Here is a 15,492-nt window from a genome sequence, read left to right on the forward strand (position 1 = left end):
TGTACGACTTTCATATTATAACTATTTCATCAAAGGTATCATGACAAAGGGTTAATTTCTGGCCTCCTTGTCATGTCTGCAGATGAATACAAGTCAAGCTAGTCATTCCTCCAAGGGGGTGAGAATACTGTTTTATTGAAGCTGATGGACTCAATCGGAGCTGGCTTCTCAAAGCTCTAGGACAGGATTAGTCACTACTAACTTCAATTTGACATGACACTCAAGTGTCACAACAGCCCCTAGGTACAGCTATAAGAGCAGAACAGAAGAAAGATATATAAATCTTTCTCTTTCCTCCGCTCACCCCTGCCAAGGGCATTAACTTAACATCATATAACTGCTTGTATTGCCTAAAATTTAATGCTGTGCATTTCATATTAAAGACAAGTATCATAATTTTAATGATGCGTTACTGTTGATAAGAAAGCAGGATATCACTGTCAACAGTGACTGACCTGTAATGGGTGGGGACTTGCAAAACACCAAAGTTGGTCCTTTTCTTAGTTAGGATCAATCAAGTTGCATAAATATCTCCTAGAAGACTAAGGCTAAGCCATGAATTTCAGGCTCTCATCCAAATTTCCTAACAACCTGTGCTAAGTCAGAACAAGGTTTTTATCTGGGTTCAGCTCTAACTCTTACACGATCAAATACCATGGGAATAATACATTTATCCTCAGTGCCAGTGGGAAACTGTGTCTCCCTTCTGCTTTGTTTTTATATGGAAAAGGCTAAGCAGGCAAGTCACAACTTGCAGATTTGAGAGAATGTTTTCTCATACGGATGTTTTCAAGACCAGTGCGTTACAGTAACAAACCCGCTGCTGAACAGATGGATTTGTCCATTTGTGATTCTTTTACCAGTCAGTGTTCAGGAAGGGAGCACTGCAGTAAAAACACAGATGCTCCTAGCATCTCTCACAATTCTGTGTTACCAGCAGTGTAATAGAAAGAGTGAAGGCTGTACAATAGCTTAGATACTTCCCCAAAGAATAAAATTATAGCACTCAAGGTCAACTTGGTATATCCTAAGCTATTACAGGAAAATTCCCAGCAAAGCTGAAGTCATCTCTCGGTCTGCTGATACAAAAGTTAGACAGGCAACTTCCTTTAATTTGGGTAACAAGGACTGTCAAAGATATGCAGCTAGCACTTCATCCTGTGTGGCTAAATCAGACAAAAATCACAAGATTTCTGGGATACCTTCTTTCACTGTTTTCATTTAAAGCAATTTACTACTGTTTTTGAAAATTTGATGAATTTTGTTTTATTCACAAATGCTGATGGACGTGAACTAGGAAAACCATTGATTCAACATTTGCTGAACTTGCAAAAGAACCAGTACTCCTCTGTACAGTCCTATTTCTTTTGAGATTTGATATTAAAAGCCTACAGCTGCTCTACGGAAAATCCTCACATTCACTATTTGAGCACAAGGAGAATGAAGTACACTAGAAGGAGATGAGATTCAATACTGTGTGCATGCAGACTCCTTCTGACCTTCTGCAAGATATTTAACATTTATATCTCTGTTTCCTGGAATGCAGAAGACTCTTTACTCCCAGTGGATGGGTCAGTTTACCACATTTCTAAAATCCAACCCAAAAAATCCACTCTGTAGGATTCTGTGGTGGACACTTCCTATAGAACTAGAGGCAAATACATTTTTAGAGTTTCTACTGATAGTATGGAACTTACTTATGCTAGGGATACATTAACTATTTCCTAATTAAGGGCAAGAGTTCCATCTTCATATTCATAAGATGTCACAGCAGTGATGCTTATGTGAAGACCGGCAGGTCTGTTTTACAAATGTTAGTATAGTGCATTGCAAAACTGCCTCCCATGTTTGTTTGATTAGATCTAAGAAAACTGTAATGAAATGGATGCAATAATGAATGTTTTTACATGTAGCTACACAGCTCGTGACCTTAGGTCACAAAAAAGCAGTCAGCTATCACAAATGTCCCAGTGTGAACACTGCTTCTAAACCCCAGTTAATCCTTAAATCTCATTGTGGCTGAAAAATTATCTCTTGTGCCGTCACCTTTTTGTAATCCTTTGATGGCAAAGCACTGGGAGATGAGAAAGTGGCTGCGTGTTACTGGTAGTACTTGGGCTTGGCTGCTTGGTGGGCTTTACATATTGCAAACTTGCTTCTGAAATTCATCACCATATCTGTTGAATTACAATGATTTCAGGGCTCGGATGAACTAAATAAGGCACTCCTTAAAAGCATAGATAAGGCCAAGAAGATTCATCTGGTCCCATGCCACCTGCGAGAGAAGTTTGTGCTACGTTTTGCTATTTGTTCCCGCACAGTGGAATCCACCCACATCAAGTTCGCCTGGCAGCACATCTCACAGCTGGCAACTGAGCTTCTGAAAACATGGGAGTAAACCCACCACCACCAGCAGTAACAGCAGTGAAGTAGCAGTGGGGAGGAGGTAATTAACTAGCTTTCTCTGTGTTGCCAAATTTTGTTTTAAGAGCAGGTGGGAAATTCAAATTATGAAGGAAAAAAATACAAACCCTTTTGTTATATAGCCCAGGTGCGGCAGCAAAATTCTTGCCAGCAAGTTCTGTTGTAACCTTAGTCATTACTCCTCTGTACTGTAGTTTCACCTTGCCTGTTTCCAGGGTGCAAATAACCATGGGGGCTGGAGCTATCATTTTCTAACAGTTTGTAATCAAGAGCATTTATTGAACCAGGCAATGGGAATAGACAGGTTAGTGCTCTCTCCGTTGTTCCCATTAACCTCTAGCACACCCACTCCTTTTTTCACAGATGAAACTGTGACGTGTTACAACCAATTAATTTAACATTACTATGACTTCAGAAAGAATCCAAGTTGGAGGAAGTTCAGTAACCCGGTTATAACCTTCTTCAGGTCCTGTCTAAATAGGCACGTACAAATGTTATCATGATTTGGGGCACTATTATGGCATGAGACGCTGCAATAATTTTGTAAATGAAGTTAGGACTTCAAGACTTCCTTCATTACATTGATCAGGGTGTGATCAGGGTGGAATGAGCACTAAATGAACCCTAACAGTCCTTATGGCAGGTTCTCTACTTTCTCCTAAAGGTTTTGCTTTTAAAACAGCCATTTTGTCAAATCTCAGCAACTAGGTTATGCTGGCTATTGGTTTTCACTTTGATCATTCATAATGAGGCCTCTTCAAAGCTCCTTCTTAAGAGTTTTGTCAAAAGCCATGTGCTACCTGGTATGCTGTATTTTTAACCAAGAATTATAAGCAGTGATTACTTAAAAATAATCTGCAAGCTATGTTCTGTGAAATAGAGTTGTGATTTCTTTCAATGGCTACTATTCTGCTTACTTCATTGTGTAATAAATCTTTGACAAAATGTGCTAAGAATTGTGATGGCAAAAATGTTACTCTTAGTTTCTCAAATAAGCTAACAAACAAGATAATAAATTACAATAAAAAGAGAAATCAAGAGAACTAACCTCCAAAATATTTTCATATTCCAGGCATCAGTGATTTTCTTCCATTAACAGGGATGCCTGGAATATGAAAATATTGGAGAACAATTAACTTTCAAAGGAAGTCATATAATATGTACTAGACACAAACCATTGATAGGTCATCCTGTTGAAGGCAGGTACAGTAAAGAAGTGAAATGAGAGTCAGAAACAATATCTGACTTTTATAAGTACTTCTGCCACTTCAAAAACAAATTCCAGAGTCATTTCTATATACATAGGAACAAAATAAATAGCTACTCCAAGAAAAATAATTTGTAGGATCCAGTTCTACATTTGCATTTGTTTTAATCTTTTCCTTTTACTGCTCATATTAACTTCTAAACCATCTTGAGCAGCTTGCAAAACTATTCAGCTTTCTTCCTCCATCCCTTGCAAGTATAATTCCTACATTTTGGAAGTTGCAAGTAGACCATGAAATATGCACCAGGACAGTTAATTTGGCATGCAGTCTGCTCCTACCCACTCTCTTTCCAGAAGGGGTTAAAGAAGTTGACTATGGACAAGGTGGATTTTTCTAATGGTGGTAATTTCTAATCACGTCACTTCTGTGGTGCAAACTGAGGAAGGATTAGTATTAATGTGGGTGCAAGTGGTACATAAGAGATGTACATGAACCTTGACACTTAGGAAAAACCGGCCAAGCTCTGCATTTCCAGCAGGTCAGCCTAGGTGACGAGGGGGGGTGATGGCATATTGCCCTTCTGTATCGCTAGCCAGAGGCTATGTTATCCACCCAGACAGAAAAGCTGATTACTATTTCTTCAAGGAATTGATTTCACAGGTAACAGAAGCAAGGGATGACAAATTAATGTGGTAAAATCCAGGAGTATTCAAGCAGGTGACTGAGCTGTTCCACAAGACACTAGTCTCAGCTACAGTATCAGAAATTTTGGTGGCATCATTCTCTTTAGCAGAACCAATATGAAATTAAGCTTTTCTGTAGTAGCACAACGCAATAGATTGGTAGACTGAAAAGAGCAGAAAATGCTGGCAGTTGTTTCCTTTCTCTGTTACTATTTTTTAAAAAACATTATTCAGTTCTCATGACTTGGGAAACAATGTTCATCCGTAGCACATATGGTTCACACTGATACAATTTTACAGCTTTTACATTACAAAACCACAAGAATCTAGGAGCCAGAGAAGAATTACACCTTCTTTATGAGACAGGGCAGTATTTTGCATGTGAAATATATAACCAGGTCTGTCCAGGAAAAAAAAGCAATCAGATTCTGATCAAAGCAACTGTAGAGTAAATCCAGGATAATTCTACTGAAATGAAATAAGAGTTGCTTTGGGCTTATGTGTCTATAATTGAAATTAAAAAATTAACTAATAAGTACTGGAAAAGAAATGCATAAGGTAAGGCAACACTAGACTGAACATAAGAGGATTTTGGTGGAAAACCTCTCCATGGCAACCAAAGCAGAGGTGGATGATGCATGCCGGTGTGAGCCTCAAACTGCTGAGGAATAGGGACACAGGCAGAATGCACATCCAAACCCAGGAGAGGTGAAATGTTCCCAGCAGCCCAGAACTACACATAGGTCCCTCTAGACATTTGTGGGAAAATGTTGCCAAAACTGACATTCAGGTAAACATTTTTCAGCATATGGGTATCAGTTTTAGAAGAGGCTGTTGTCCAGATTCAAAAACTGCTTTTGGAAAAGAATTTAGGATAAGGGTTAATTTAAAATATTATAAATGCAGTAGAAGTTAATTTATTTTTATTTTTAAAGAATTGATATAAGTAAATCTAATGAACAGCTGTGACAAGACCCATGGAATTACGTTTCCCCATGGCTAGTCCAATACAGATATCTGAAGTTCACAGTTCTAGTTTTCTGAAATTCTGGGATGATTTGAATATATAAATGGTGAAGGCCGCCTTAGTATTCATTCTCTTATACCCTCTTTTCCCCACATGATAATTCCTTCATAGACTATGTCCTGATTTTGGCTGGGATAAAGTTAATTTTCTTTTCAGTAGCTGGTGCAGGGCTGTGTTTTGCATTTGATGTGAGAACAATGCTGATGGCACACTGATGGGTTTAGTTGTTGCTGGGTGATGTTTATACTAAATCAAGAACTTTTCAGTTTCTTGGGCCCTGCCAGAGAGAGGGCTGGAGGGGCACGGGAAATTGGGAGGGGGCACAGCCAGGACAGCTGACCCAAACTGGCCAGAGGGATATTCTATAACATAGACCATCATGCTGAGTATATAAACTGGGTGAGTTGGCTGGGAGCTGCCGATTGCTGCTCAGGGACTGGCTGGGCATTGGTCAGTGGTGGTGAGAAACTGTATGGTGCATCACTTAGTGGTTTTTTTCCTTTTGGATTTTATTCCTCTCCTTTTCTCAACTTTTCATTACAATCCTTGTTGTTGTTACTATTATATTTCATTTTATTTCTGTGATTAAATTGTTCTTATCTCAACCCACAAGTTTTACCTTTTTTCTCCGATTATCCTCCCCATCCCACCAGGGGAGAGGAGGTAGCGAGTGAGCGGCTGCATGGTGCTTGGTTGCTGGCTGGGATTAAAGCACGACAGACTATTAACGTTAGGTCATCTGAAAATTAAATCTGGGCTATGTAATCAACTCAAGAACAAAAGTGTTGAACATTTTGAAAGAAGAACATAAATGCTGTTTCTGTTCTGTAGCTTTGCAATGTATCTGTGAGAAATCCTGTAATTATGAATAGTTAATATGTGAACCTGGATTTATTGTGCCTTGTGGTGCAAAATGTGTGCAAAAGCTAATACAGTCTGTACCAATTAATACTGTTTGATGTTAAAAATAATTACAAAATCTCAGAATTGTACTTTGGTAGAATATCTACATCTCAATGGAGGCAGTGCGGCTACTAAAGAAGGAGGCAAAAAAGTAACTTTTCAATAACCATACGTATTTTTTTTAAACTAGTAGAGTGCTTGTACAATACTTACATTCCTAAAATAATGACAGATTATATTTTATTACTGATGGTGAAATATTGAAAAAGTATGTATTTAAGAAATTATTGCTAATATAATAAATTCTGGACTGCATTTAATTATTAAATTTCTAATTTTCTCTTGCCTTTACATGTAAGATTCTGCTTATGGTTGGTTTTTTGTTGTTGCTTGTTGTCTCCTGTAAGGATACCATAGCTGATGAGTAGTACTCACATTGCAGTTGCCTTATACAGCAGTCTAAACCTTGAGACATGCATAAACTAGAATTGCTCAAAAACAGGAGCAAATGAGAAATAAAACTGAGAACCCTGAAGACTGGGGCAGAGGTCATATTAAATAACCATCAATGGATAGTATCTACATAGCATAGAGGCTGTATGACCTACATGAAAAAATAATCAGATATTTATTATAATTTGTGAGCTGTCGGGTTCCTTTAAAATCTGTATCCAAAGCCTACTAAACAGACATACAGGTTTTAATTGGCAGCATGAATAAATGGAAACAAAAATATGACTATTGTCTGTCTTTGCTCTTAACCAAGCTTTTCCTATTTTATTCATGTCAGATGGTCTAGCTTTCCAACTTGGGTCACATCTGTGCCCTGATTATCACCATCAGTGATTTCTTCTCAGCGTGCTCTTCAAACAAATTACTTTGCAAATGAGAGCTCCTGCAGGAAGTTTCCTCCTCAGCAACATGAGTCTGAAAAATGCCTGGCCATAACCAGGGTCGTTGCCGAGCCTCCTGTAAAGTACTGCATGGTCCTGCAGCTGGATGTGCCACTGGAGCCAGCTGCCCAGCTACAGCTTTGGTTTGCAGCTCAGGTGCCCGCAGGTCAGACGAGGCAGCCGCCCATTTCATTAGCCCTGCCTGGCTGCAGCCCATGTCCCCGAGGGGAGCTTGCCGCTGCAGGATCCTTCACTCCCCGCCCTGTGCAACCCAAGGGAAACCAGGCACACGCCTTGCGGGAAACGTGATAGCAGCAGTGTTTCAAACTGTAAATGTTAGCCCAATTTGGTCTTACATGATAGCTTGCATGGTAGCACAGACAGTTTAATATGCTGTCTGCACTAATGGTATAACAAGCTCGATGTATAACAAAAACCTGACAGTAACTGTAGGAAATGTTTCCCACGGGAAATTAAATGTTCACCCACACAGAAGTGACTGTGTTAATATCAGAGGTGTAACTTCAGCGTAGTATGCTAACTTGCATCTAGGTTGGTGCTCTATTTGAATGTGGGTTGGTGTGATCCAGCTAGGGCCTCTACGACCACGTTCAGTTGCACGGAATCACAGAATGGTCAGGGTTGGAAGGGACATCTGAAGATCATCAAGTCCAACCCCCTGCTAAAGCAGGTTCGCCTAGAGCAGGCTGCACAGTTGCATCCAGGTGGGTTTTGAATGTCTCCAGGAGACTGCACCTCTCTGGGCAGCCTGTTCCAGTGCTCTGTCACACTCAAAAGTAAAGACGTTTTTCCTCACATTCAGATGGAACTCCCTGTGTGGCATTTTTTACCTGTTGCCCCTTGTCCCATCACTGGGCAAGACCTGAAAAGGGCCTTGGTACTTGCCCGTCAGGTATTTGTATGCATTGGTAAGATCCCCTCTCAGTCTTCTCTTCCCCAGGCCAAACAGGCCCAGCTCTGAGCTTTTCCTCATCAGGGAGATGCTCCAGCCCCCTCATCATCTTTGTAGCCCTCGACTGGACCCTCTCCAGCAGTTCACTGTCCCTCTGGAACTGGGGAGCCCAGCCCTGGACACAGCACGCCAGATGTGGCCTCACCAGGGCAGAGCAGAGGGGCAGGATCACCTCCTCTGACCTGCTAGCCCTTCCTGGCCACCAGGGCACACTGCTGGCTCACGGGCACCTTGGTGTCTGCCAGAACTCCCAGGTCCCTCACCACAAGCAGAAAAGCTCACAGGATACATCCAGCTGGGCCACCATCTTTTGCCCTTGAAGCATCTTGCTATTCATTTTGTCCCTCTGCCAGAGACTCCAGCTACCGCTGGCGAGGCCTTCAGCAGAGCTGTTCTCCCAGAACAGGCCTGTTCAGCTGCTGCTGCTGAGGGTGTTCGCCAGCACCAGCTGCTGCCGCTGCCACGGTGGCTGCGGTGGCCGGTGCCACAGTGGGGGCGAGGCACTGGGTGGCCGCGGAGGTCACCGCAGGTGGCGGGAGGGCAGGGTGCCCACAGGCCGCCCCCGAACCGCCCCCTGAGCCGGGGCTTGCGCTCGGGCACGTCCCCCGCGGAGCTCTCCCCGCTCGGAGGCGGTCGCTGAGGAGAACCCGGGGCGCCGGTGGCGCGGCCGCCCCCACGCGGGAGCAGGGGCGCCCGGGGCCCCCAGCCGAAGACAGCGGGTGGCGCGGCGGGCGACTGGGCCGTGCCGGCGGGGGGCGGCCGCCCGGCCCCTCCAGAGCGGCGCTGCAGCAGCCGCGGCCCTACCGCTCCCGCCGCCGCAGCCCGCCTCCATGTTCCCATCTGCTGCCGCTGCCGACAACGGCCGGGCGGGCGATAAACATCGCGACATCTTCTAAATGCCCCGGCTTCCTCCTTCTGGGCGGCGGCACCTCCCAGCTGAGGAACCGAGCCTTTACCATGAGGCTTCCCGAAGCGTGTGCAGCCCTGCCAGCGTGGCAGATCCCTGCCGGGCCGGCAGCGACAGCCCGAAGGCCAGCGGGCCGCCGTGCGCCCGGGGCCGGGGCTCGCGCGGGACGAGCTCGGCGTCCAAGGACGGATCCCGCGGCTATTGGACGGCGTTCGCCTCAGGCGCAGCCAATAGGAAGCAGGAAGGTCCGCGTGCGGGCCCCGCCCTCGCGTCCTTTCTCTTCTCCCGCCTCCCAGAGCCCCGGTAGGCCCGAGCGGATGACGTCAGGGCGGGGAACCTGGCCCCCTTCCATCAGCCCTCCCTTCCGGTCTCTGATTGGCTGCGCCTCCTAGAGTGCCGTTATCCGATTGGTGGACGCGAGCGGGGCGGGCCCCGGGGCAGAGCGGGCGCGGGATCCGCAGCGGCGACCGTGGCTGGTGGGTGCGCGGGTGCGCGCTGGGGGCGGGGGGAGAGCTGTGCGGCCGCCGGGGCGGCTCCGCGGGACCCCCGGTGCCCCCGTCCCGCCCGGGGCCTCGCTGCGCCCGCCCCGCTCTCCGCCCCGCCGCCGCTGGAGGCCGGGCCCCGGCCCGGGCCCGCATGAGGGCCGCCGCTACGCTCCCGCGGCTGAGCCCGCCCAACCCGGCCGGTTTCGAGGCCGCGGGTCTCTTCGCCCTGTTGCGGAGGAACGGAGGCCTCCGGCGAGCCCTCGGGGCTCCTGTGTGGTGAGGGTTCCTGGCCTCCCTGAAGCTGTGCCGGGGGGGGCCGGGCTGAGGGGGCCCGGCCTGCGCGCTGTGCCGTAGCGGGGCCGCCGTGCCCGGGCAGCTGCCCTGCTTGCCGGCCGGGGGCTTGCTGGCGGGCTTTCCCCGTGTGTCGGACGGGTGCCCGTGTGCAGGCACGCACGTAATGGCATCCAGCACGTGGCTTGATAGGTAGTTACGTGCCCCTCTTTGCTGAGGCTGAAACTTGCGTGCCAGAAATTAACGATGGCCCGGGCTTTGGTAAACCCCCAGCCTGAGACGCTTGTGTGAAAGTGTGATGTTCACAGCCTCTGGCAACAGTTTTGGCTGTTGAAAAGGGACTGATGTACGCGTGTAGCTGCCTCTTGGGGGTGGGGGTGGGGAATGGTAAGGCTACAAGGACAACTAATGGGCATTGGAATAGGGGAGAATATAAGGAGTTAATTAAGAAAAATCAAACTGGAATTTTAGACTAGCTACCACTGTTCAGTTATTTTGACCTTCCTTCAGTGCTGTGAAGATGATTACTAAATGTTTAGGAAGTGGTGGTGAACTTGAGATTTTGTTCTAGATGATGTGTATCTGTGGAAATATTTCATTGGACCAAATGCGTGCTACCAAACTTGCTGAGCTTCGCTTATATGTTTCATAAGTCATTTTGATTCGACAGTTAAAAATAGTTATGTGCACAGTGACGGTTATTTAGTATGTTGTTTAGTGGTTGTTTAGAGAAAAAAAAGACTGAAGCCCTCCATCTACTGTTCATCTGTGTCTCAGCTGCAAATGGATTATGGTGGGAATTTGCACCTCATTCGATAGGTGCAAGTCAGACATCTCACAGTGCAAAAGCTGAACAATTTTTCAGAGGAAGTCTTACTTTTGTGTTTTGTTTGGTTTGTTTTAAATTGACTTCCCATGTAAAAGCACTGAATTTGCAGGTAAAAGATATTTTGACTTTTCTAAACAGCTCTACAAAGTTAGGTTGAAGTAAAAAAATCCAAACCAAAATAATTTATCTTGTTATTCATTATTATGTGTGTAACCCCTCCTGCTATAATTGTATTATGTTCTCTGTTGTTTAGCACTGATGAAAGACTTTTTGAAAGTAGAGGATACCTTCCCCCCTTCCCCCCCCCCCCCCCCCCCAATTCTTTCAGCTCTGTCTGCCCAGTCTTATTATAACACCTGTACCTTAATCTGCCTTCATACAGAATCTGTAGGTGATTCAGAAGCTTCCGAGTTGACTGGTACCCTGTTGGAAGGGGTGCAGAATATATGGACCTCCACTTCAGCAGTTTTTGTTTTAAGTATTCTCTGACTGGAATATCCTGGTACATATTGAAATTAAAAAAAAAAAAAAAGGAGAAATTAGAATTTAATGTATTGCAGTCGTATCATATATTAGGTGTATGTCCCTTACAGACAGATGAGAAGGTCATGGTTACTGTGTGTTAAGAGCTTTCTGCAAAACCTTTTGAAGCCGTGGTAGGCTTCTCATAATTTTACTTGTGCTTGTGTCTCTTCTGAAATCATGAATTCTTGACATCAGAAATATCTCTGTACACGATATATTGCAGAGAAAGTCTTCTTTGAAAATACATTGAAACACAAGCATATCTTTTCAAGTCTAGCAAAATGCTCCTTCCTAGCCAAATGTCATCTTTCCTATTTCTTCAAAAAAACACTGAAGGAATGTAAATTCCACTTTCTGAAACAGAGAAACAAGTATTGCTTTAAACACAAGAGCTTTGTTTCTCTAAAATGTAAACCAGGGACATTTTAGTACATTCTGAATGGAATAGTTTTGACACTTGCTATGAATCTGTGAATAGTTTCTTAATCTCGAAGTTACTACGTTCAGGCTTATTCATTCTGCTTTTACCTCCCCTCAAAGACTTTGCATATAGTTATATTTATTAGCCTCATTGTTTCATTTTTATTACCATCACTGTAATAAATTTCATCATTCTGACAGTGATGTGTGATCTGTCCTCCTCTGCGCTGTGCTGTATTCTTCTTGAAGTAAAAGTGAAAGCACTGGTGATTTCATTTAACAAGGACAATTTTTGTTTGGCCATCTGTTACCATTCTTTGCAGCCTACTTACCTCCCCAGGAGACCTCTGGTTAGAAGCAAACTTTTTTTTTCTCCTTCTTTTCTTTCTTTGAATAAGGAAGAAAAAACTCAGCGTAAATGGCTTTACATCACAAAGCTGGTTGCTTTTTGGATATGCTAAACTGTCCAGACTGGCTAACTCGCTTACAAGATCTACTGTGCTATTTCTCTCAATTAAAATAATGTATGTTTTCATGTATATGTATTTAGGAAAGGGGGAAAGCAGCCAAAGCAAATAGTTATGAAATGCATTTTATAACAGCAGGTATTTTATGTATTTTTCAGTGTTAGCGATGGAAACCCCCACCCACAACACTGTGCACCTGAGCGACTGGCAGAAAAGTTACTTTGCTATTACCTCTGGCACCTGCACAGCTGGACAGAAGGCAGATGAATACCGTGCCAAAATCCTGCATATTCAGTATGCATGGGCAAACTCCGAGATCTCTCAGGTCTGTGCTGCCAACCTGTTTAAAAAATACGCAGAGAAATACTCTGCAATTATTGACTCTGACAACATAGAGACTGGCTTGAATAACTATGCTGAAAACATTTTGACTCTGGCAAAGTGTCAGCAAAATGACAGTGACAAGTGGCAATCTGCCTTGACAACAGATAATATATTTGAATTAAAGTGTGTGCAAGAGAGGATGCAGACTGGCAAAAATTTCCAAAGCTCTCAGGTGGCACCAACAGATGCCGGTACACTAGCTGATAAAGGGGTCAGTTCCTCTGCTGCTCCAGGTCTTCCTAAACTCGGTATCTTCAGCAGTGCCGGAGGGACTGAGCCCTGTGCTGGCTCAGCAAAATGTGCAAGTCAGGGACCAGATCTTCTTGAGCATCCCTTGTCTTCAAAGTCTCTTCAAAGCAGTGTGCTTCCTGTGACCAGAACTCTGGATACACTTCCTGCCTCTTCAGCCTCTTTAAACGAACAGGTTCATCCAGGCTTCCAGGTAACTCCCCTATTTGGAAGTAAAGAAGCAACAAGTAGCAGTTCTATGAAAATGTCAGGTAACTGTGGTGATGGACAAAATGTATCTCTTCCCAATCAATCCGCTGTACCTGCATGGTCCACAAGTTCTGGGAAAAGAAAAGCATTTTATGGTCTGGCTGATGAAGGCAGCACAGCGATTCCTAATCTCGCACCATGCCAGGCTTCCATTAGTATAGAAACCAGTAGTTTTTCAGGATATAGGAACAGAAATGAAGAGAGCTGTGTTTCTGGTTTTAGAACTGCAAAAGAACAGCTGTGGGTGGATCAGCAAAAGAAACCTCAAACCCTACCCCAGCGTGCACTGGTCTCATCATATGGAGGTGTAAAAAAATCACTGGGTGCAGGCAGATCTCGGGGTCCGTTTGGCAAGTTTGTTCCTCCAGTTCCAAAACAAGATGGAAATGAAAGTGGAGGAGCACAGTATAAACCTCATACAAGAGGACCAGCAGATCCATCGCTGCCTGTAGATGAACGACTGAAAAACATAGAACCAAAAATGGTTGAACTCATTATGCACGAGATCATGGATCATGGGCCTCCTGTCAGTTGGGATGACATTGCCGGAGTTGAATTTGCTAAGGCTACTATAAAAGAAATAGTAGTCTGGCCTATGTTGAGGCCAGACATCTTCACTGGGTTACGTGGTCCTCCTAAAGGAATCCTTCTCTTTGGCCCCCCTGGGACTGGCAAGACTCTTATAGGCAAGTGCATTGCATGCCAGTCTGGAGCGACTTTTTTTAGCATCAGTGCCTCTTCACTGACTTCCAAATGGGTCGGTGAGGGGGAGAAGATGGTCCGTGCGCTGTTTGCTGTGGCACGATGTCAACAGCCAGCAGTGATTTTCATTGATGAAATTGATTCTCTGTTGTCTCAGCGTGGAGATGGAGAGCACGAGTCATCGAGAAGAATAAAAACTGAATTTCTGGTCCAGTTAGATGGGGCAACAACCTCCTCTGAAGACCGTATTCTAGTGGTTGGAGCAACAAATCGACCCCAAGAAATTGATGAAGCTGCCCGAAGGAGACTAGTGAAGAGACTGTACATTCCTCTTCCAGAAGCCTCAGCTAGGAAACAGATTGTCACCTGTCTAATGTCAAAGGAGCGCTGCTCTCTAAATGAAGAGGAAATTGAACTCATAGTTAAGAAATCAAATGGGTTTTCTGGGGCAGACATGACACAGCTCTGTCGTGAAGCTTCTCTGGGCCCTATTCGCAGTCTTCAGTCCATGGACATTGCAACCATCATGCCAGACCAAGTACGGCCGATTGCTTTTCTGGACTTCGAGAGCGCCTTCAGGACTGTGCGGCCCAGTGTCTCCTCCAGGGACCTAGAGGTGTATGAAACCTGGAACCAGACGTTTGGCTGTGGTAGATAAATTGCATTGTAACGGTTTCACAGAAACATTTCTTTAGCGCTGACGCATATAAAACCTGTGATAATTCAGAGTACATTTCTTTTTGTTTCTGTCTTGGAAATAAGTCTTCTTACGTTACACAGGCAGATGTCTAGGCCCTGGCCTGAGGTTTTGCCAACTTAAAAGACAATGAGAAACTGCTGGTGACAATATGAGAAATTGCTGAACACAAGTAACAGAGTGAGAAGCTGACAAAAATTACAGGTAGCTGCTGTGAAAGATGGATGAATTTCGCCAGTATTTAAGGGGAAGATGGTCAAACCTCACATATCATTGAAGGGAGTATGGGGGGGAATCTTGCAAGGCCCACTGCTGTATCAGTAATACCATGCAAAGCTGAGCAGACCAGGTAACATTACCCAAAATTGGAATTTCTGATAGGGATGTAGCAAAACTGGGACTGATGGGGTAAAGTAGTTAGGGGTGCATTGTTTGGGAAGAGATGGGAGCAGAGGAAGGAAAGGGTCAAGGTGGATCTGGGAAGAACATGCTTGGAAAAATAGAAGGGGGGATAAAAGGGGATGGTCTCATGTAAGCAGTGCTCTTGTCTGAGCCTTGTGCCACATCACTGCAGTCTATCCCAGCTTATTAAATACTTTTTCTGATTATTTTCTGCTTGACCTTGCTTTCTGTGCTGCATCTGTGTGTGTAGACGTGTGTTACCAGGAGATATGGGCACCTGCAACTGGAGAAGAGGCCATGGATCAGAGGGCCTCTGGGATATGAGGGCCAGCCATGGGCTAGACGATGTGTTTACAACCAGATGCTGTAGGGATCTGGGTATGTGTGCAAACTTCACTAACAAAACTCACTAGCAAACTTCAAGCTGGACTAGCTGGCAAGTAGGAGGAAATGAGCATCTGGAAAGAGGCCCAGGTATAAGCCTGTGGCAGGATAGGGGGGCTCAGGGTGGGGGCATGGATATTAGATGGGCTGAAATCCCATGGCAATGTTTGAAGGCTCTGTGAGCGCAGTGTCCTTGTGAAGCTGAAGAGTGCAGGGGCCTGTGTGTCTCGCTGGTGAGCTTCAGCCCTGTGTGGCTGGAGATAGAAAAGGTGATGCTTTGTTGTTTGGTTTCTGTGAGTGCACTTGCACATAGTGTGCTGGCAAAGCCACTGCTCACTCTGTCCTTGTCTGTGTGTGTGTGTTTGTGTGTGTCCGCTGTTGGGGATTAGG

At 44.9% G+C, this 15,492-nt stretch overlaps 2 protein-coding genes across 4 annotated transcripts in view; both read left to right on the forward strand.

Annotated features, from left to right (window-relative positions):
• DDC (dopa decarboxylase) overlaps positions 1 to 6,573 on the forward strand; it is a 78,668-nt gene extending 72,095 nt beyond the window's left edge. For both annotated transcript variants that reach the window (XM_027798593.2, XM_005434459.4), the window contains exon 14: positions 2,201 to 6,573. In XM_027798593.2, the coding sequence (XP_027654394.1) occupies positions 2,201 to 2,398 (198 nt within the window). In that variant the 3' untranslated portion in view covers positions 2,399 to 6,573. The remainder of the gene's footprint in view (positions 1 to 2,200) is intronic.
• Positions 6,574 to 9,381: 2,808 nt separating this feature from the next.
• Positions 9,382 to 14,922, forward strand: FIGNL1 (fidgetin like 1). Of its 2 annotated transcripts, XM_055705759.1 has the most exons (3): positions 9,785 to 10,055; positions 11,006 to 11,125; positions 12,194 to 14,922. In XM_055705759.1, exon 3 carries the CDS (start codon positions 12,202 to 12,204, stop codon positions 14,275 to 14,277), a length of 2,076 nt encoding a protein of 691 aa, XP_055561734.1. In that variant the 5' UTR covers positions 9,785 to 10,055; positions 11,006 to 11,125; positions 12,194 to 12,201; the 3' UTR covers positions 14,278 to 14,922. The 2 variants fall into 2 exon arrangements, with proteins under 2 accessions (XP_055561735.1, XP_055561734.1); XM_055705760.1 differs by lacking the exons at positions 9,785 to 10,055; positions 11,006 to 11,125 and adding an exon at positions 9,382 to 9,494.
• The last annotated feature ends 570 nt before the right edge of the window (positions 14,923 to 15,492 follow it).

The sequence above is a fragment of the Falco cherrug genome, chromosome 3 (assembly GCF_023634085.1).
Source record: "Falco cherrug isolate bFalChe1 chromosome 3, bFalChe1.pri, whole genome shotgun sequence".
Taxonomy (NCBI): domain Eukaryota; kingdom Metazoa; phylum Chordata; class Aves; order Falconiformes; family Falconidae; genus Falco; species Falco cherrug.

Coding starts and splice junctions, on each gene's coding strand:
- FIGNL1 (XM_055705760.1), top strand. CDS start 12,202: ATGGAAACCCCCACCCACAACACTGTGCACCTGAGCGACTGGCAGAAA.